Source organism: Hemiscyllium ocellatum, chromosome 15 (assembly GCF_020745735.1).
Source record: "Hemiscyllium ocellatum isolate sHemOce1 chromosome 15, sHemOce1.pat.X.cur, whole genome shotgun sequence".
NCBI classification, from domain to species: domain Eukaryota; kingdom Metazoa; phylum Chordata; class Chondrichthyes; order Orectolobiformes; family Hemiscylliidae; genus Hemiscyllium; species Hemiscyllium ocellatum.
In genome coordinates this window covers 42936675-42959037 of record NC_083415.1, presented here as the reverse complement: position 1 = coordinate 42959037, position 22363 = coordinate 42936675, and the positions used below count along the sequence as shown (strand labels likewise).

Sequence of the window (22363 nt, the reverse complement as noted above, 5' to 3'; positions counted from 1 at the left end):
GGCAGGAAGCAAACCAGGGACCACCTTCTTGAACATTTCCAGTATTATCACATGTTGGAGTCAGAGAAAATCTTAGTCCCACCAAACATCATCTTTGAGAATAGGGGAGAATATTGGAAGGAGGATGAAATATTTTCAGCTAATTCATGTAAATGAAAAGAGGAATATTGACAATTGCTGAGTTTTTCTCCTTTGTAATTTTCATTTCTAGACATTAAATATTGTAACACCTCGTGTGCGTGCTGAGGATTGCAGTGTTGGTCTATTACCACGCAATCACGACAAGAACCGTAATATGGAAGTCCTCCCACCAGATAGATGCCTCCCATTCCTTATTTCTGTTGATGGTGAAACTAATAACTACATAAATGCTGCACTCATGGACGTAAGCAAAAATCATATTCTTTCATTAGTCACATCAGATATTACAATTTGATGTTTTGATTTATTCAGTATAGATGTTCTTATAAGAAGACAGTTGAAAGCTGGTTCCTCCATAGAATCAGAATCATACAGTAAAGATGAGGTCCATTGCATCTGAACTGTCAAAATATGCTTCTGCTTACATTAGTCCCACTTTCCTGCTTGAAGCACATAGCCTTGAATTTTTTGACTCTTCAAGTGTTCATCCAAGTACTTTTTAAAGTTTTTGAAGTTTCAACCACCTCCCCAGCAGTGCATTCCACATCCCTGCCACCCTCTGAGTGAAAATGTCTTTCCTCAAATCCCCTCTACATGTCTTGCCTTTCATTTTAAAATTATGTCCCCTTGTTGTTGACCCTTTGACTACAGGTTCCAGTTACTTTATATTCACCCTGCCCATGTCTCTCATAATCTTATTAACCTCTATCAGGTTCCCCACTCAATCCTCTCTGCTCCAAAGAAAACAACCCAAGCTCATCCGACCTTTCTTCACAGCTGAAATGTACCATTACAGTCAACATTCCGCCAAATCTCCTTTGCACCCTCTCTGGTACAATCACATCTTCCCATAGACTGACAAAGACAAGTGTCTCACACCTACCTGAACTACCCTGTTAACTATCCTGTCACTTTTAGGGATCTGTGTACAAGGACCCCAAGCTTCCTTTATTCCTCTGAGCTTCCTCTGTTTTGCCATTTATTGAGTAATTCCTTTACTTGTTCCTTCACCCAAAATGGAGAGGCAATGGTCTGATGGTATTATCACTGGACTATTAATTCAGTGTCCCACGTGATGTTCTGGAGGCCTAAGTTCAAATTCTACCACAGTATATGGTGGAATTTGAATTCAACTTTTTTAAAAAATGGAATAAAGATGATCATGAAACCATTGTCAATTATCAGAAAAACCTAGCTGGCTCACAAATATCCTTCAGGGTAGGAAAGCTACCATCCTCACCTGGTCTGGCCAACATGTAACTCCAGATCCACAATGGTGCGGTTGACTCTCAAATACTCTCTGAAGGGCTGAGCAAGCCACTCAGTCATACTAATGGCTATGATGTCCCAACAAAGAAATTAAGCTGGACAGACCACATGGCATTGATGTCAGCACAAGAAAAGACCACAACAAAATCAGCTGTGTCAACCTTGCAGAATTCTCAAAACTGACATCTGAGAGCCTGTGCCAAAATTGGATGAGCTATCCAGGCACCCAGCTCTCTCATAGACTAGTCAACCAATAGCCTGATACAGCCTCATTGAATCATACCTGATAGACAATGTCCCAGACACCACCATCACCATCCCTAGATAATTCCTGTTCCACCAGCAGGACAGAGCCAGCAGAGATGGCAACAAAGTGATACACAATTGGGAGGGAGTTGCCGACGAGCCTTTAACATTGATTCCAGACCCAATGAAATCTCATGATTTCAGATTAAACATAGGCAAGGAAGCTTCCTACTGATTACCATGTATTACCTTCCCTCATCTGATGAATCAGCACTCCTCCATTTTGAACAACACTGGGAGGAAGCACGGAGGGTGGCAAAGGCATAAAATTCCACCAGCCAGAGTGGCTCAGCAGCAGCACTATTGATGGAGCTGGTCAGGTTCTAAAGTTGTTAGTCTGGGTCTGCAGCAGATGGTGAGGCAATCAACAAGAGGGAAAAACATACTTGACCTCATCTGTTGGCTGCAGTTTCAGTAAGAGGATTTCACTGCACACACCTTGCTGAGATAAAGTCTCATCTTCATATTGGGAGTTCCCTCCATTGTTTTGTGTGGCGTTGTGAACATGCAGCACATGGACACCACCATTTCAAGAAGGCAGCTCACTATCAACTTCTCAAGGACATGTTGGGACAGGCAGTAAATGCTGGCCGGCCAGCAACACCCTCATCCCATGAGTGAATAAAAGCAAAAGTGCCATCACTTAAAATTTATCAGGGTTAAATTCCATCTACCATCTGATTGTCTAAAATGAACATTTCCACATTTCACTTTAATAAGATATAGTATATGTTTGTATTCAGAGCTGAAGTGATTCTGCAAGAAAATGGTGCACAAGACTTTTCCTCTTAGTAATCTTGCAGCCAGTGGTTCTACAATCCAGTCGAAAGCCCTTTGGCTTTTTGGTATATCCAACTCTAATTTCTTTAATCTGAGCAAACATAAAATATGTTTGTGTACTGTTATTACAACTGAATTCCAGAGATCCATCAGATCCCCAAGTCTTTCAAGGTCCAATGTTAATCCTTCTTGCCATCTTCAAATGTATATCCTTGAGTGTATCCCTGTCCATTACCTTTTCTTCAATTTCCCTTGCTCCCAGTCTGTGATAGGACCAAGAACTGTGCATTTCAAAGCAAATTAGCAAATGGAATCCCACTGAACCTGTGCTTGTGGTTACCTCTGTGTCCTTTGAAATTGTTTTCTTGCACTGGCTTAGATGTTTATTGTCGTCTCCTGTCATCCCTCTTTATATCAAAGATGTGCTCCAGTCTTTGCAGTATTTTTATCTGGCTTCTAAGTAAAATTATATTTAATAACTCAATGTCCACTGTGTATACAATGTTGCATCTCTGACTGACAGTTCATCTGCAAGCTGCATATTTAGCGGTTAGTTGCTATAATGTCTGTTCCATAACTTGTAATGAGTCTTCCTGTTTTAAATAAACTAATCCATATAGTTGGTCAGTCGTAATGAGCAAATGATTATTAAACCATTATAATTAATGTGATAGTTATCACTCAATCCTGTCCATTCTTTGGATAGTTAACTTCATCCTGCATTCAATGTTCTTCAGGTGCTAAACCCTCACTACAGAAGTTGGATCAACACCCACACCTTGATGGTCTCCACCTTTATAAATTCAACGATCCAACTTCTTTTGCACAATTTTATTTGACTTCACATGGATGTCCCATATCTGTCCATCCATCTATCTCTATCTTGAATGTTTTACATATAAAACTTGCAATGTAGTAAATTTTTGACTCAGCTCTAAATTATTTTGAAGTAAAAGTTGTGTTACTGACATTCTTTTCTGATGTTGAAATAAACAAAGCTACATGTGACAGAGTTGACTAAGAAAGTTGCTTTTTGTTTTGTCATTTTCTCAGAGCCACAAGCAGCCTGCGGCCTTTATTGTCACACAGCACCCTTTACCAAATACTGTGACAGATTTCTGGAGACTAGTGTTTGATTACCATTGTTCAGCCATTGTAATGTTGAATGAACTTGATGCTGCACAGGTAGGGAAAATGAACAAGCTGTATCAATTATATCCGTTCTCATTCCGCTCCTTTCTTTTATAATCTGGAAAGTAATGAGTGTATGGTTTTAATCAGGTGTTATTTTGGGGAGGTCAGGGAGATGTGGGGATTGTCCTTATTCATATGTTCTTAACTTTTAATACACCATCTCTGCCTGATATTACACATTATTTTACATAATGGCAGAAGGCTCCTAACTTATATTAGAATTAGTATGATGTGGCAAGTTGCGTGGAGTTGAAAATGTGTTGCTGGTTAAAGCACAGCAGGTTAGGCGGCATCCAAGGAACAGGAAATTCGACGTTTCGGGCCAGAGCCCTTCATCAGGAATCCTGATTCCTGATGAAGGGCTCTGGCCCGAAACGTCGAATTTCCTGTTCCTTGGATGCTGCCTAACCTGCTGTGCTTTAACCAGCAACACATTTTCAACTGTGATCTCCAGCATCTGCAGACCTCACTTTTTACTGCAAGTTGCGTGGAAACCAGGATTAAAAAGGAAATGGCATAATAAAGCGGTTGCATTGGGAGATGACAATGTTGAGAGATCTTTTTAACAAAGTGCTTCTCATCCTTAGTTAACCTCTGGTAATGTTCTGGAGGAATGATCAATGTACTAAATATTCACCCATCAATGTAGTCAATAGTAATTTCTCGCCTTTGCCTTCAATCTGTTATAATTATTTGCATCCAAATGATTTCATTAGATTACTTACAGTGTGGAAACAGGCCCTTCAGCCCAACAAGTCCACACCGACCCGCCAAAGCGCAACCCACCCATACCCCCACATTTACCCCTTACCTAACACTACGGGCAATTTAGCATGGCCAATTCACCTGACCCGCACATCTTTGGACTGTGGGAGGAAACTGGAGCACCCGGAGGAAACCCACGCAGACACGGGGAGAACGTGCAAACTCCACACAGTCAGTCGCCTGAGTCGGTAATTGAACCCGGGTCTCAGGCGCTGTGAGGCAGCAGTGCTAACCACTGTGCCACCGTGCCGCCCATTCAGATCTGTACAAGTGAAGAAATGTTGAGTGTAAGGAGGTGCATCAATGATATGGCTATTTAAAAAGTAATTATTTTGAAACTACAAGTAATTCCATATTGACAGTGACAATCATGAAATTCAAAGTAGACTTTGAGGTCTGAGTTTTGTGTCCAAGTCCATAACTGCTTGTGTCTTTTAACCAGCTCTGCATTCAATACTGGCCAGAGAAAAGTCTGTGTTGCTATGGTCCCATCCAAGTGGAATTCATTTCAGCAGACTTTGAAGAAGATATCATTGTTCGGGTTTTTCGGATCTACAATATGGCACGAGTAAGATTAAAATCTCAGGAGCTGCTCAGAGTGAATGTTCCTCTAGTTATTCTACTGAGTCGTAAACTAAAATCATACAGGAAATACTTTGTTTTTAAGAAGTGTTCAGAAGTAAACCTTTTGTGAAGTTGTAAAATAAAGTTGTGCTCTCTCCTCACAGTTCAATAAGAACTCTCTCAGATTATTAGCCCTTAATTTTAGTTGGACTACAGTGCAGTTAGTTGTTAAGCAGAATAAATGTTACATAGCTTCCCTCCTATTGTGAAGCATCATTGAACAATGACAGAGATCTATAACTTGATGCAGAACACTTACTCCTACTGATATGTTTTATGCACAGCAGAGCAAAATTTATCTTTTACTCTAAAATGATAATAAAAATGTAACTGTAAATATTTAAAAGGTGTGTGCTCAAACTGAGACCCAGAACAACATGAGTCTTGAACCTTCTTCAGAAAATCTGGCTAAACTGTTATGATCTCTGTAGAGGCCAATAACTTTGAAAAAGATTTTCAGTGACTCCGTTCTACTCTAACAAGTCAGTTAAAAACACAGACTAAAGACTAATTGGCAACTAGCTCACCAAACTACACAAATTAGTTAACTAAGCAACACAACTGAAAGCTTTACATTAAACTCCTAGCAGATGTCGAGTCCTGAAGATCATCCTGGCTTTTCAGCAGCCTAACCTAATTTTGCAGTGCCCTTTGAACATTGTTCCACTCCGTCCTGCATACATCACCAAACTGATTTCCAGAAGTAAAGCACACACTTGCAAATGATTGTCCCTTAAATCTCAACAAGTTCCATCTCTATGAACAGAGAAGCAGTTCACCAGGGTCATCCTACTTGATGACTAACACAAACAACGCTTTTCTCTGCCTTCCACAGCAGCAACTGTTCCTGGGTCTCCAGGAAGTGGGGAGGGATTGGATCCATCAGTTGAGGGGTAGCAGCATGGAGGGCCAGAATATTAGGTGAAAGGGTGATGGAGGTGTGATTGTAGAAGGATGGTGTTAGTGGAGAGTTGGATCTTCAGTTTAATAGCAACTTGGGAGTTTTTAATCCTCTCACTTTTCCTAGATAGCTGTTAAGCTTAAGTGAATCAGAATCCTAAAAACTATCTGACTTTAAGTTGTTTTTTTGTAGGGTTCCAGATGCATGGGAATTGCCAGTTGGAATCTTCAATTCTCCAGGCAATTCCTATGAAATCTGCTGTGTTGGGGATTCTGCATTCTCTCATGTAACTCCAATCTAAACTGCTATCATTCGCCATTGGAACATCTGGGCCATTTATATTTTAGCTTAAATTAGGAAGTGACGGTGTGAATTTTAACTGTTTTCAAAGTAATGCACATAATGCTCCAACAATTCTTTCTTTAACGCCCTCAAATAAACTGAGTATTTCCACTCTCCAGGGATGTGTCCTGGCAGTTTCACAAATCTCTACATGAAGGAGGCTGTAATTAAAATAAACGATGCACCACAAACCTTGAAAATATGCAACCAAATCCTTAAAGGATTCAGCAAGTAATCTCCAGTTAAGATGGAGAGAGCTTCCAAAATCTAAGGATCTAATGCAGTGACCTGGAGGAAAGTGATTAATAATCTAAATGGAGCAAAAAATAGAGAATAAATTGGCTCATTTCAAGATAAATCATAAATGGTGTTGGATTATCTCCCAACTATTTAAAATAGGATGAAGTTGACTAGATAACTGCTGAATGTAATCATTCATTCAGATATACTTTTCATGTGATTGTCAGAAATCCATCAAGACCCTTTGAGCACAATCCCCTGATTGCACTGTTAAACTTTCTGCCTCGTTAAATCCTTGAGAGTGAAATTCTTCAAAACCTAGCACAAAATACAACATAGTGATTCAGCAGCATGTTCATCAATGTATCAGTTTTATTGTCAGTCAAGGATAGAAAGTGAAACTTGACAAACCTACATAAAGAATTTGCCTCAATATTCACTGAAAGAGGTTGAAGCATCTTGAAAACTTAAGTATTGATTCATGATGAATCTATGTTCTGTTGGTGCAGACTAACTTTACCGCACTTGTCTTAAGTTCATCTGATCCTTTTTCTGTGGATCAGTGCTTTGGGGAATCAAATCAGAATTTGATATCTACCAATACTTTAGCCTTTAAAGAATGGTACACTCCTGATAATGAATTATGACATTGCCACTATTTACTGGCAAATAATCCATGTTCAGATTATGTGCAGTACGTGGATACAATTTTGAGTTTCCACAGCTATGTTCTCCCTTCTCCTCACTGATACCGGGCCACAATATGTTCATTGACTCACACATGGACACATTACTCCTCTGCAGCTGTAAAAATTTTGATGCTTCATTAGCATAATTGCCAAAACTGTGCATCATATATAGATCTCCTCTGGGTTCAGCTGTGGTTATGGTGTCAGTAGCCTTCATGTCATTTTTTTTAAACTTGAGATGGGATAATATTCCATTTTCAATCTACACATTTTCTATTATTTGTAATGCTTTAGAATTGTGGAGAGATCTTGGATTGCAAATGTTTCAGTTTTGTATTAGTTCAGTATTTCAGTTTTCTTTTGTAAATGGTCTTCTAGCCTCAGGATGGATACCGTATTGTGCAGCAGTTCCAGTTTATTGGCTGGCCATTGTACAGGGACACGCCAGTGTCAAAGCGCTCCTTTTTGAAACTAATAAGGCGTCTGGAGAAATGGCAAGAGGAGTATGATGGGGGTGATGGTCGCACTGTGGTGCACTGCTTGTGAGTATCCATATCACTCAGATGTTTTTACCATTGTTTCAACAAAAGGCACTTTTGATTGTTACAAAAAACAGATTGTGCAAGTTGCTTGTTAACCTCAATCTCATCTCTCCCTTTTGCGTTTGCCTCTCCCCTGCTTTCTCTTTCTCTCCATCTTTCCTCACACCTCCCCCACCTTTCCCTATCCAATTCTCTCTCTCCTCTCCTCCTTTTCCATTTTCCTTCTCATGTTCAATCAGCTCTCTGACCCTGCTTGTCCTGAATGCTGAATTCCCCAGTGTAACGCCATGGGAGATCTGTTAGTGATTGTTCGTTTGGAAAGGAATTTCTACCTTCCAACGTTCGCAAATATAAGACTATGTGATGGAAAACATAGCAAAAACAAGATGGCTCATAAAGCTTTCCAAATATTCTCTGCTTCTTTCCTCCCCAGCACTGTTATCCCATTTCTACAGTATACATGCCCCACTTTACATATGAGCTGTACTACAATTCTACATGGAATGAAAAGTTTGAACTAAATTTAAGTGTATTTTTGTGAGAATTCTCCATCACTCACCACGAGGACGAAGCTACCCAATAAAGTTTTATTTATGAAACTTACAACCCAGAGCAAGAAAAGTATTTTTTCATTTCTTCAATCTTGGCTGTCCTTATTTGAACTTGTGATTCAAAATTGAATGCAAGGAAACGAGTAATCTTCTCAGGTTTCAAATTTACATGACTGCATTGAATGGTTCAGCATTTGCTCACAAATTTCATCACTAGATAAATTGTCAGGTACAATGTTAAGGTGACCTACCTGCTCAAATGAAGCTATAACTGCCACTTACTGAACAAGAGAAATGATTATAAACTCTCATACTGTATTACAGAACACAGGGCTAATATGGAAATTTACTTCATCACCTGCTTTCTCAAAATGCTTATGCTTTTGTTTTTTTTAGCAATGGTGGTGGGCGAAGTGGAACACTTTGTGTAGTTCGTAGTATCTGTGAGATGATTCATCAACAGAATATAATAGATGTTTTTCACACAGTCAAAACGCTACGAAACAACAAATCCAATATGGTAGATACACTGGTAAGTTTAAATACCTCTATGTGTTGGAGTAATGGATAAAGACTTCTGTAAAGATTTTAGTCTCAAAATTACTGTTTATGTATTCACCATTGATGTTTAACTCTTTTGAGTGACGATCCTCTGTTTATCACGTTAATTCAGGCATTAGTCAAATTATTTTAATTGAGCAAAGTTCACTGCTAAAATCTAAAGTGGAAAATTGCCCTGGCATGTCCACAAAAAGAACGACAAATGTACATCAGCCAATTACCATCCATCAGTCCACTCTCAGCTATAAACAAAGTGACGGACAATGTCATTGACAGTGCTATCATGTAGTACTTACTCACCTGCTCAGTTTAGATTCTGCCAGCACCACTCAGCTTCAGAACTCATCAAAGCCTCTGTTCAAATGTGGGCAAACAGCTCAATTGTAGAGATAAGGCAATGGAACTACCTCTGATCTCAAAGCAGCAGTCAATGAGTACATTATCAAGGAATTCTAGTAAAATTAAAGTCAATGAGGATGAGGGGGAAAACTGTACAATAACTTGAGTCATGTTGAACGCAAAGGGAAATTGTGCTTATTGGAGACCAATCATCTCAGCTCCATTTTATTGCTGCAGAGGTTTGTCAGGGTAGTGTCCTAGGTCCAACTGTTCAGCCTCTCCATCAAAGACCTTCTTCCCATCATTAGACATGCTACAGATTGTAGCATTGACTTTTGGCTCCCTCAGAGCTCCATTGCAGCAAGTAGCAAGATTAGGTAGAACACTGATCATAATGTCAGAACGCAGTGACACAAACTAACTATTTGGGTGGAAATCCCGCCTCAAAGAACTGCCGGCCAATCAGCACCAGGGCAAGGGTGAACACTGCTGAGCCCATATCTCATTCTGAGAATCTAAGTGCTGGAAGCAAGGGCAAGGTTAAGTACAAGGGACTCACAATGCATTGCACAATATGTCTGATAGAAAGGGAGATGTTTTCAGTTATTGATCAATCATCTCAGCCCCAGAACATTTAACTGGGAATTTCTTCTGGACAGTAGAGTAACAACTATCAATAGCTGCTACAAAAAATTACTTAATTGACAAAATATCCTCAGATGTGTAGGTCTTCCAAAAACTGGAAGCATCTTCCTTTATTACAAGTTTACGTCCAGCAAATTTTCCTCCAATTCCCATTGCCTTCAATTTTAGATTTTGATAAACAGGAAAAAGTTTTTTTTTTAAATGAAAGATGTGCAGTTTACAAGATGTGTGTCTTTTTCTCTCCTAGGAGCAATACAAATTCTGCTATGACGTGGCACTGGAGTATTTGAATTCATTTTGAACTTAAGTGATGAAAAGATTCATTGTGGGATCACAGTGATAATTTTATCAGAAGAAACCTTCATGTCATGTACAAAATAGTGCATCAAAAATTGTTTGCATAGATTTGTGTTTTCAAGGGTCATGTTGAAACCAGAAAAGGAAGCAAGCACAAACTCTGTAATAATCACATACATTATCCACAAGAACTACCTGGATTGGCTACAGTGTTGGACTACTCCGCCTTTCACTGGAGTTTTGCTTATGCCAGAAATAAATTGATGTCATCTGTTTAGATGAAGATTCTGCCAGCTGTTCATTTTGTCAGATGTCCTTGTATGTTACATTCCAATTTATTTAAATTGTTTGCATAAAGATCTTAATAAATGCTATCTATGATCAGTTAGCAAAGTTTTATTCAGCATTTTATAAATAGGATGAGAAATGCTAAATAAAACTAAGCAATAATTTTCCTATTTGATGTTGATTTCCTGTTAATTTTAATGTTGCCACTTGCAATAGCCGCCATTGAAATGGTACAGTTTTGGAGCACCAATTCTGTTTTGAGAATAAGGGTTTAAGACATCAATGCAATTTTTGAAGAGCATAAAATCTTCAACAATTCTTCAGGTATCTAACTTCGAAGCAAAATGAGCAGCATTATATGTAATGGAGTAAGCTGAAGCAGTATCTTTTACAGGAATAATATTCTGTGTTTAGTCCATTAAAACTATGAGCATGTTATAAGGAGAATGATTTACGTGTGAAATCAGAGATAAAAATTGTGGATCTTGGATTTCTGAAACAGTAAGAGGAGCAATTATAATTCGCTCGGTCTAAAATAGGAAAACAGGCTTACATTTCTGATGTGACCCTTCATCAGAGTTCTAAGTTCTGATGAATGTTCTCACCCTGAGGTTAACCCATTGCTTTTTTTTATGCTGGTTCAATGATGTATATTTCCAGCATTTTTGATGTTTATCTGAATGAGGTTCATTTCATCTGGGGCACTGTTTTCAATTAACTGGTTAATACCTTTGCATTAAGGTGTCTGCTATTCTAACATAGTCATTAATCTGCAAACAAATAAACAGGTTAGAACTACTATATTAAAATAGCCCAGACAGAAATTTAGCATAAATGCATTAGCCAGCGTATTGATAATAATGCAGAGAAAATTAAGCTCTCGGGCGTTTATGTATTCTGTCTGATTGATGGAGCCATCAGTAAATTGCATTAGCTGAGAAGATTGTAGGACCTGAGGGCCTTGTAAAGGTGGTTTGCTGTATTTTGGGTGTGATTTAGTCTGACTCATTAAGGTCATTGTTATTGACAGAAAGCAAGATTGTAGCATAAACCAAGTACATCTCATGTTAATTTTTACTGAGATCTTATCAAAGCTTCATCCTCATACTTCTGCTGAACTTTGGAAACTGTTTATTAACTTTCAATTCTTGTAGATTACATGAACTCCTTCAATATACATTTGTAAGAGTGTAACAAAAATTGACAGACTGAAGTCCTTAAACTTTAACAGGACCTTAGAAACTCTACCTCTTATCAGGTTGTTTGGTTGTTGATTTAATATCATTCTTCAATGACTGAAGAAAATCTGTGAAAGATTGACGTTCGTCTGATATATTTTTCTCCATAGTTTGTTTACTTTGCTGTGACTACATCAGTTGTGCATTATTTATACAACTTGTCCAGAGCAAAATTATTGTCTCATACTTATTCTGGCTTTACCAAAAGAGAATATGCATTAGTGCACAAACCTTGAGTCATCCGTTGCAGCTATGTAAAGTTATTATCAACCACTTAGATGCACAGACCTAATTTCAATATAGGATATCGAAGGATTTGCTCCAAGCTCAAAGGTCAAATCTGTCGTGCTTTAGTAAATCTCCGTATAGTTCATGGTATTATTAACATATGGCAGAATCATATCTAATATCATGATTAACTGCCCAAAGTCTGTAATTTCTTGCAAAGGCTTTGGTGTTGCAGAGCAAATTCTATATTATCCAATATTTGATCATAAAAGATCAAAGCAGTATTCCTCATTTTTATTACTGCAATAAACAAAACCGAAATTAAGCATTATAAAAGTAAAAGCAAATAGCATTGTGAGTTTTGAATTGCCAACATTTTTGGCATGATTTACTTAAAACAAATTAAAACTGTCCCATTCAGGACCATTGTTATGAACAATGTGGAAGGCTTTATGCTGTAACAGTGAACTGTGATTTAATTCAAGTGCTGTAATTTACAGGGCTTGTACTACCATTCCTCCCCCATCTCCACCTCCCCATAAACCATTCCTCTGTCAGCCCTGCACCCCCATTTCAACATTAAATGTCCTAGATTATTCACCCTAATTTACTAACACTGCATAATGAGAAAATAAAGCCAGTGTACAAGCAAGAAAATAAACCAATACGTTTCTTCCCCTGTGCTCATTGGTGTTTGTTGTTCCCTTTACAGCCCAGTTTCTGTGTTTGGTAGATGAAAGCATGTTTGAATAGCTTCACTGTGTAATATTCTGTAGCAAGTTACTTTTCTAGCTTTATAAGATGTGGTAAGTTATGTCAAGTCAAATAATATATGAAATATATTTTTGACAGTACATAAAAGTAATGTGATCTTTTTACAACTGTAATGCCATCTGACTAATTTATTCTTATATGTTGTAAGGAAATGTTTGTAAAATGGGCTTTGTGCCATCTGTACAATAAAATAAATGGAACATGTGATGCAACCACTGTTATGTTGTGCTGATTTTGTTGTTCTGTGTAAAATATGGCCCAGTCTTAGAAACATGGAACACTCCAAGACAGAAGATGGAAATTACCTCAAAGTTTCATGAGTTTTGTTATTGAAATTTACTCATGTGATTGTAATATTTTACGTTTTTCCAGCCCCAAAGGAAAATGAGTCCAATTCTATGGAACTGGCAACTGGCATTTCAGATAAATTTCCGACTTAAGACTGTCCAGAATTCTAAATTTAATTAAGAAATCACTGTTTTTTGTGATGAACTGTAGTCTTGCAAAAGACATGTGCTAAAATGGAATGAAGGATCTTCTTTACCCATACTTATATTGTGGCTTAACCAACTTGTGACAAATGTTTTATTGACAAATTTAATGAAGGCTCAACAAACAGTTGACATAGTACTCATTCGAATTTCAAACTTATACTCCAATATGCTTGGCATTTATTTTGTGCAGTGTGATTTTATATATGAAGTTGCATGCTGTTCTGTCTCTCACAAAGGTCTTATTAAGAAGTGTTTGCATTTCCTTTAAAATTTCTAATACCATAATATTAAATAAGTCACAAAACCACAGATTTTGGAACCCTGATTTTTGCTTTCATGGGTTAGAGAAGGTTTTCTCTCCCCCAGGAGCTGTTATATCACAATTATATTTAGACTTAACCCTGAATCATTTTCTCATTAGTACAAATCACAATCCTACAAGTTGAAGATTGGGGTGCCTGACTTACTTTTGCTGCTGGCTTATTATAGTGCTAATATTCCAATTTCCAAGCCAAATGGTTAGATTGTCATTGTTTGCTGCACAGTCCAGGTATGGCTTTAAGAAATATCTGCATCTGCTCTTTGATCCTATAGGTTGGTATTAGGTTGACAGATGAAACTTTGTCTGCCAGTGGCTTAGTTGGTTGAAGGAATTCTGATCAGGGAACCTTTCTACATTGACAAATCCGCACCAGTCGCTCACTTGGCAACTCAACTATGAAGACGAATGGATAGTCTCTTTTAAGCCTGTACTCCCTGACCACAAGTATTAAAAATGATCAAGGGACAAACTGTTGCATTGCTGCCTCTGATTGTGCTAAATAACACATGACTGGAAGTGATTAGCAAATTCTGCTACCTTTGGGTCCACAGTAGCAGATAAAATGTCCCCTGATACAATGTACGATACACTCATTGGAAAAATAGCAAACATTTCTTGGCAATTTTGTAAAATGTGCATAACACCAAGTTGACCCTTGGGAACAAGATGACGATGAATAGTCACAGCCTGTGTTCTCAACACATTGCTGTGTAGCTACAATTTATATTCTCGGTCTCACCACCTCAAGGCATCCCAAAGTGCTTTACAGCTAAACAAGTCCTATTTGTAGTGCAGGCACTGGAGAATTACAACGAGCTGGTAATGCTCACACACTAAGGTCCCACGGACGGTAATTAATAATGACCACATATTCTAGGTTTAGTCATTCTGGCTGAGAGATATAAATATCAGCCAGGAATATTACATCAGAAATTATTCCCTCTTGCTCTTCATAATAATGCCATGAGATCATTGGTCTCCAATTGACGGGTCAGATGGAAATTTAAACAGAAATATTTTAGCAAGTACAAAGATTGTCGAGAACATGGATTTTTACAAGGATACCATGATCTATACTTCCTGCTTGGTGTTACAACACTGAACAACAAGGCTATGTAATGCAGAGCTGGCAAGATAAAATAGTGCCACAGTGTGTCAAGAGACATGTTTCATTATTTGTGAACCTTTACCTATATAGGAAGAGACTTGCATTTTGCGAATTAGCTAGAAATAACCAAATCCCAGGTTACTGAGAAGTCTTCTCATTCATATTAATTGAGATAGAGTTAATGGCTGGATCAAAAACATTTTTATATCCCACGCTTGCAATAGAAATCATTTGCAGGGTGCTATAATTCTGACTTCTCCCAAAACTCTTTAAGTCATGCTCGCAGTAACAAGTCAGTCTTCATTGGCAGTCCTCATGCCTTCTAGATGCCAAATGAAGTACAATTATACACAAGCTAAATGGCGAAGTACACTAGAGAATTAATGATTATCCTTTTCTGAAGTTACAGACAAGATGCTTATCAACTTTCCTGATTATGCCTATATATTTAGCAAATGATTTTTTTATTGAAAGAAGTAAATTGGTACAGAAGCAAAATAATTATTATTCTTAAATGTCATCAATACTGTTTGAAACTTCCAACAGGATTTGAATTGCTGCTATGCTATTCAATGTCCTTGAACATAATCATTCTATGTGGAACACACGTTTGCTGTGTTGCCTGACATTGAAATATGAAGAGATTACAAAAGGCTAGTGTCAATATGTGTGTAAAGTAATTCTGAGATCTTTAATATAAGTAGTTCAGTCACAATAGTCAAGAGTATATGAAGTAGACCAAAACTCTCACACCATTTTTTTTCATATTACCCAGATGGTGAGGGACAAAAATTAATTTTCCTCATCATTTTGAGATTAAAGTTATTGAAATATTAAGCTTGGCATTCCACCCCTGCTGCATTGCCTGGGGTTTCCATTGTTGCCCTTACTAATCCATGATTTTATATTAACTGAACATGTGGAAATGTTAAAGGTGTCTTATAAATATAAGGTGATGTTATAAGAATAGAAAATTAGGAGCTGATGATCACAAAATAAAATATTGCTTATTGGTTGCCAACAAGTATGATTGCGTACCATCTAATGTCACACAGGTGTGTTTGGATCATAAGTGTGTAATGCTGCCTGAGAATTATATATCTGATATGCCTATATATTCCGAAAGACAAAGGAAAAACCATGAAAAACAGTAGCCAATGTGTCATTTTAAAAATATGATTATGCTAACCTGGCTGTAATTTTTATGAAAAGATATATGAATATTTTGTAACTTAAAATAGAATGCAGCCTATGTCTGTCACAGAGCATGGCCATGTTCATTCTGTTTATCTGACAGTAAGAAACACTGAGGATCTCCTGATAAGGTACAAATAAATGAAAAAAGGAACAAATGTATATCAAAATGGTTTTAGACCATAATAAATCTTCATAGTTTGTTGAATTAAAATGATTAAAAGTTTTCCATGTAAACACCATGGTAACAATACAGATCTGGATTTTACACATTAATTTTCCCTTGATCTTTAAGAACTCACAATGCATCATGCCGTTTGTGACCTCAAGATATCTTAAAGTGCTTTACATTGGAAAATGCAGTAGATGTTTTGTCCACAGCAACATCTGACAAACAGGACTTAAGCAGGTGACCAGACAATGGAGAACAAAGTAGCCTTTTGCATTACGTAGACTTATGTTGTTTTCCTGAGGGCAGACAATACTATAGGCAACTACCCGCACAGCCACAGTGTTCTCAGTGATATAAGCGAAGAATGACGTACATATTGCAAGGCAAGCAACCTATAGTGGTGTCACCCTTTCCAGAACTGACAGTCAGTGGTGCACAACTAGAAGTGACACTACCCTAACAAGTTTCCTCAATAATTTGTCTGACATTGGCTGAAGGTGTAATATTGATCAGAATACTGGAAAATTCCTCTTCTTGTTTGAGTATTTTGTTTTACTTCCACCTGAGAGAGCAATCTTATCTAAAACACAGACCTCCCATGGTCTAACCATCTCCTGGTAAAGCACTAAAGTGCCAGCTTTTATTCAAGCATATCACAAAAGAATTGCAACTATGTCTGCATGTAGAACATCTCATACATTTTGTTGCTGACAGACTGGATTAGATTAGATTCTAGTAGGACATGAATGATGAATCATTAAGCCATATTTTACGAACTCATCATAAAACATTTGATTCTGAACTTACTGTATAATTTTTGTTTTGCTGTATTTTACTTTGAGTTATTGCATTTTAATTTACTTGCAGATGAAATTTGCTTCCCTTTTGTTTTCTTCTGTGCTTACTCTCCCACTGACAACTCAGCTATTACGAATGGTTTGCATTTTTTATGTGGAATGCCATGGGACTATCCATCTTGAGCATGTTCTCTCTGGTATTTTCAATAGACTGAGTTAACACAATTTTCAATGAGTAGAATATCTGGTGACACAGAGACAATTCATCATCCAAAGCAAAAGATAATGTGGAAGCCATAAGTGAGCAATTTGGATATAACGTGGGAAATTAAGGCAGACATAAGTTCAGTAATGCCCATAGTTATTCCAGTTCATTTCCTCATTGTTTTTATTTTGAGAGATGGGAAACATGCTACAAGTACTCAGGTCTGGAGTAGTAGAAGTGGTTATGGTCAGAATCTTCTAGATTCATGGCATTCACAGGATTCAAAGCAATTTTCAGATCCCAACTCCATGCCTCTCAGCTATGAAGCCATCAGTGTAATGTTATAGGAGGTGGCCAATTTGTAGGATACCTCCATATTCAGCAGCCATTTAGAGATACTGGATGGGTTCCAGAGGTAGGAACTCAGCAGACACTGCAAAGTGGACAGCAGCATTTGCTGTGTGTCCTGTTCCTGGCATCTGTTAGGACTATCCATGGCTGAATCAGTATAAAAAGGCTGAACGTGATTCTCAGTTGCTATAAAATGGCTGGGGAATATTTTTAGCTGAAATAGCAACTTGCATAGTCCGGAAACTGGAAACTAGAGAAATTAGATGCCTTCATAGACCGAGTATATCCAAGGTATCTTGACAAATATAACACAAAAAGCATCTTCTAAATTGCATATAATTGGCTCTGTTACACAGAAACAGATATAAATGCTTGTTTAGGGAACCACGGTGGAGCTACCTATAGTAATATACTGTATTCTATAGCAAACTAATATAACAAAGTGTAGCCACCTATCAAACTTCAAAATGGCGTTTTAAATATATAGCCATGAGGGAATATAACAATATTCCTGTGAAAGTTCAGTCTAAGGCAAATTGAAGTGACTTCCTCTTATCAGCAAGAAGTGCTATGGGGAATGTAGGTGAATAAGAAATATTGTGAAGGCCCAAGCATAATTGATAAAGGGGTTTGATAAGCATCATGAGATCATGGGTTGTCCGAAAGCTGTGCATGTACTGCTCATGTAGTCACTGGATGAACTTGATTGGATGTAATCAATGAATAATACGATGGGTTTGTAATAGCCATTGGCAGCCTAAACAACAAATGTGTAGAAAGTGTATGTTTCTCTTTAGCCTGTGGGGAGGTTCCTAGACTGCCAGAGGCTCTGTCCCTCTGGCTATACAACAATAAAATTCTTCATCAATGAAGTGGACCTGGGTGTTGAGTGCAAAAGAGAAAACGCTGGAAAATCTCAGCAGGTCAGGCAGCATCTGTGAGGAGAGAAAAGAGCTGATGTTTCGAGTCTAACTGACCCTTTGTCAAAGCTTTGAACAAAGGGTCAGTTAGACTCGAAACATCAGCTCTTTTCTCTCCTTACAGATGCTGCCAGATGTGCTGAGATTTTCCAGTGTTTTCTCTTTTGGTTTCAGGTTCCAGCATCTGCAATAATTTGCTTTTATACTGGGTGTTGAGTGATTCATTTAGTCATTCTAAAAGGACCAGACTAGGTGAGTACCCTTTTTTTAATAGTGGCCTGTAATACTGGCTCATTCAGTGTCCACTTACTATCTCAAATCAAAACCTTAGAATAAAGGATTCACTTGGTGTCAAAGGGCAGTAGGTGGTGGAGTAGTCAGTGCCATGACTCCAGGACAGCCACAGGCCACCTGTAAGAACATCTTGATGTAAAAGTAAGGATAGTAACCTCTTAGGTGGTTAAGTAAACTGGGAAGTAGTCCAAATCATGCCTCTAAGGTGGGGCACGGAACCCCTCTGAGTGTGGTCACCCACATAATAGGACTTTAATAGATGGACTGGATTACTCCAGGTCAAAGTTACAGGTCACATTGAGGGATGTCTTCATGTAGAGGCAAGGGAGGCAACCTTTAAGGTGGTGAAGTAAATTGGAAGTCACTCCAAGTCACGCCTTGAGGAAAGTGTGGGGAACCTCTGTAAGTATTACCCACATAGCAGGAATTTACTGAAACAGACTGGCTAGTATGACCAGATTTTTCCTCCATAACAGAGTACAGACACCTTTAAAGCATGTTTTAAAGGTGGAGCAGGGAGCCATTGAGATCCATCCACCTGTCGATCTACTAATACTACAAAATGCTACTACATAGACATGGAAGAAAAGAACTAGACTGGGGAGGGATCTCTTACACGATTCCTAGCAGAGAAACATAAGAACCTAGTTCACTGAATAATTAAACCTAATTGGAACATCATGAATGCACCCTTCATAAAAAGAGAATGCTTAATAAAAATGACAAAGAAGATTAGGCTTTATGTTAGTATTTTGAGCTCATATAGAATTAACAAAAACGTAAATCTATTCATAATGAAATGCAAGATAGCCAAAGTAATGCGGACTGGGTCAGAATTACCAGCACTTGATCCAGGCCCAACAGTCTCACCTCCCCAAGGTTATGGCGGAGATGAAATTCATTGGAGAAAGACAAGAGAGATAAAGGCTGAGTGCTGATTTTCCAAGCCCATGTAGAACTAACAATACAAGTGCTGGAACTGGAAAAGGCAGAATTTGAGTTCACAGAAATATGCGGAGGAGATGGGGACTATGTTCTTCACCTTGTCCAAAAACTTCGGAAGTTGATGGATAAACTTCAGACTCTTTATGATTGAATGATCACAATTCTGGAATTTCATTTTCTGGCCAGAGTGAACTTCCAAAAATTGTTTTAACATAACAGTAAGTGTTTAATTCCAGATGATAAAATTTGCTCATCTTAAATGTTCATTGACATGAATTGGTGCATTAGAGAAAAATAAGGAAAATTGACATTTTAGAAGATTGGAAGAATAATTTTCTTTGAACAAAGTTATCTGATGATATGTTCTAAAATCTGAGGAAACTGGTATCAAAGAGTTTGAAAAAGAAAAGGTAAAATCCACCAACTGACATAGGCTTTGTTCAGGAAAGAAAGAAAACACGTAAGGGGGTGTTGACATAATTACATCCAAGAACTTGTGCCCCACCCCTTCTAGATCAGCAAGAAACTGTCTACATATCTCAGACAATTTATAACATTCAATACATTATAACATCTTTTATTGACAGAGATATTCAGACGAATTAACCCATTCAGCCTGAAGTGGGATGGATGTATATATTTTGTTTTCAGGTAACTGCTGGTGCAGAAAGCTTTTCCAACAGCTTCAAACTTCTAAAATTCTCTGCAAACTTTCAGTGATAGAAGAGTCGTCCTTAACCTATCAACCCATTTGATCGCCATCTACCTCAGTTTCGGATTCCTATTGTGAAAACATTACATATAACCAGAATCAGGCTTCTGGAAAATAATAAAAACGTATGCATGCAGTCTCAATGTTTTCAATACATGGAAGGAAAATTTTAAAGTCTTTTGAAACAGTAAATTAGATATTGCATTTACACAATTTATACACGTGTATATATATATATCCAGAACGAGTTATCAAATAACTTTCAAACAAAATGTCAACAAAGAGAAAGAATGAACAAAGTGTGTTATTCCTTGGAATCTAACAGAAATGGTTCACTTCTGTTTTAAAGATATCATGAGAATATTTCATTGACTGTAAATCTCTCCAGAGCTCAAGAATACGTTAGGACAAGCATAATTGGATGAGAGAAAGTACTAAAGTGTGGAGAGTGGTGTGAGATGAAGCTTGGCAGCAAACAATTAGAGTAATGTGTCCTATAGTCAGAGCAAGTCTGAGGACAGTCAGAGAGGGATTGAGGACATGCCAGAATTAAAATGTCTCTTTTGTAGAGTCTTTTATTCCCTATACCCTTTATTCTTCAATTAATTGTGTAAAATTTGAAATTATTTTCTTTTCATATTTAGAACCACCTGCTCCCCCCCCCCCCCCCCCATAATATCAGATTCTAAACTATAACCTATTTGGTTTATACCTAAATCCAGCATTTAACTCGCATTTAGCAGACTGACGCAATGTTCCAATAAATTGGCTCAATCACTTAATTCATTTTCATCATGTGTTGCAATATAGTCCACAATAGTGATGATATGAAGTGCCGGCATTGGACTGGGATGGACAAAGTTAAAAATCACACAACACCAGGTTATCGTCCAACGGGTTTATTTGCAAGTACAAGCTTTCAGAGCACTGTTCCTTTGTCAGGTAGCTAGTGGAGCAGGATCATAAGACACATGATTATTGCAAAAGATCAAAGTGTTCAATTTTCAAAACGGGCATTTCTAAAATATCACATGGACCAACTGCCTACAGATTGTGTGCTCTTTGAACAAAATACAATGTATCTGCAAATACAAATCTGCAAGTGCAAATTCATCCCATACGTGTGTGTGCGTGTGTGTGTATATATACGTGTGCATGTGAGGGAGTGAGAGTGTGTGTGTATGCATGATACAGTGTGTGCACGAATGTGACAGAGTATATTACTACGAGAGGGTGTGCGTGTGAGTCTGAGAGAGAAGGTCTACGTGAGTGTGTGAATGTGATTGTGTGTAAATGTGTGTGTATGTGACTTCTATGTGACTGTGTGTGTGGGAGTGTATAGTGTAGTGGGGTCACCTGTAGTGTGATATGAACCTAAGATCCCGGTTGAGACTGTCTTCAAGAGTACCAGAGCTGACTATCAACTTCTGCTCGGCAACTCTGTGTTGTTGCGTATCCCAAAGTCCACCTTGGAGGATGGTCACCCGAAGATCCAACTTTGGAAATAGAATCAGACTTACTCAAGATTGGAATACAGACAGACTCTAACCTCACACCTTTAATACATTGTGTGAGCTGAAATGTCACCATTTTTTATAAAACCTTAAATTATCTCAGGGAATGTGACTTGAAAGAAGTTCTGGGATTTACATATTAATGAATCAAAACCTGCAACTCATTCTAAGTTATTAAACACTTAACAGCAACCTAGGTTTGCTCAATACATCGCATCAGTTGTATGACATTTTGATCGTTTACTATATATTCCATGTCCTATGATCCTGGCCCACTAGTTACCTGACAAAGGAGCAGTGCTCTGAAACCTAGTACTTGGAAATAAACCTGTTGGACTATAACCTAGTGTTGTGTGATTTTTGACTTTGTCCACAATAGTGATGGCATTAACAATCAGTGATTAAGGTAATGAAGGTGATGACTGAAGTGTCTCAAAGTATTTGGTCTTTTTTTTATGCCTGACATTATTCCGAATTAGAATTTGGTTTATTGTCATGTGTTCTCAAGAATAGAAGTGCAGGAGTATAGTGAAAAGTATACAAAGTGGCCATTACAAGCACCATCTTAGGTACAAAGTAGAAAAATAAATAAATTAAAAGTTTAGCCTTATAGTTCTTCTT

General features: G+C 37.8%; 1 protein-coding gene across 1 annotated transcript in view; it reads left to right on the top strand.

Moving 5' to 3' along the window:
• ptprt (protein tyrosine phosphatase receptor type T) overlaps positions 1 to 10190 on the top strand; it is a 1408195-nt gene extending 1398005 nt beyond the window's left edge. Inside the window, exons 28-33 of the mRNA XM_060836083.1 lie at positions 212 to 385; positions 3550 to 3681; positions 4898 to 5023; positions 7630 to 7793; positions 8741 to 8876; positions 10137 to 10190. Coding sequence (XP_060692066.1) covers positions 212 to 385; positions 3550 to 3681; positions 4898 to 5023; positions 7630 to 7793; positions 8741 to 8876; positions 10137 to 10190 — 786 coding nt within the window. The remainder of the gene's footprint in view (positions 1 to 211; positions 386 to 3549; positions 3682 to 4897; positions 5024 to 7629; positions 7794 to 8740; positions 8877 to 10136) is intronic.
• The last annotated feature ends 12173 nt before the right edge of the window (positions 10191 to 22363 follow it).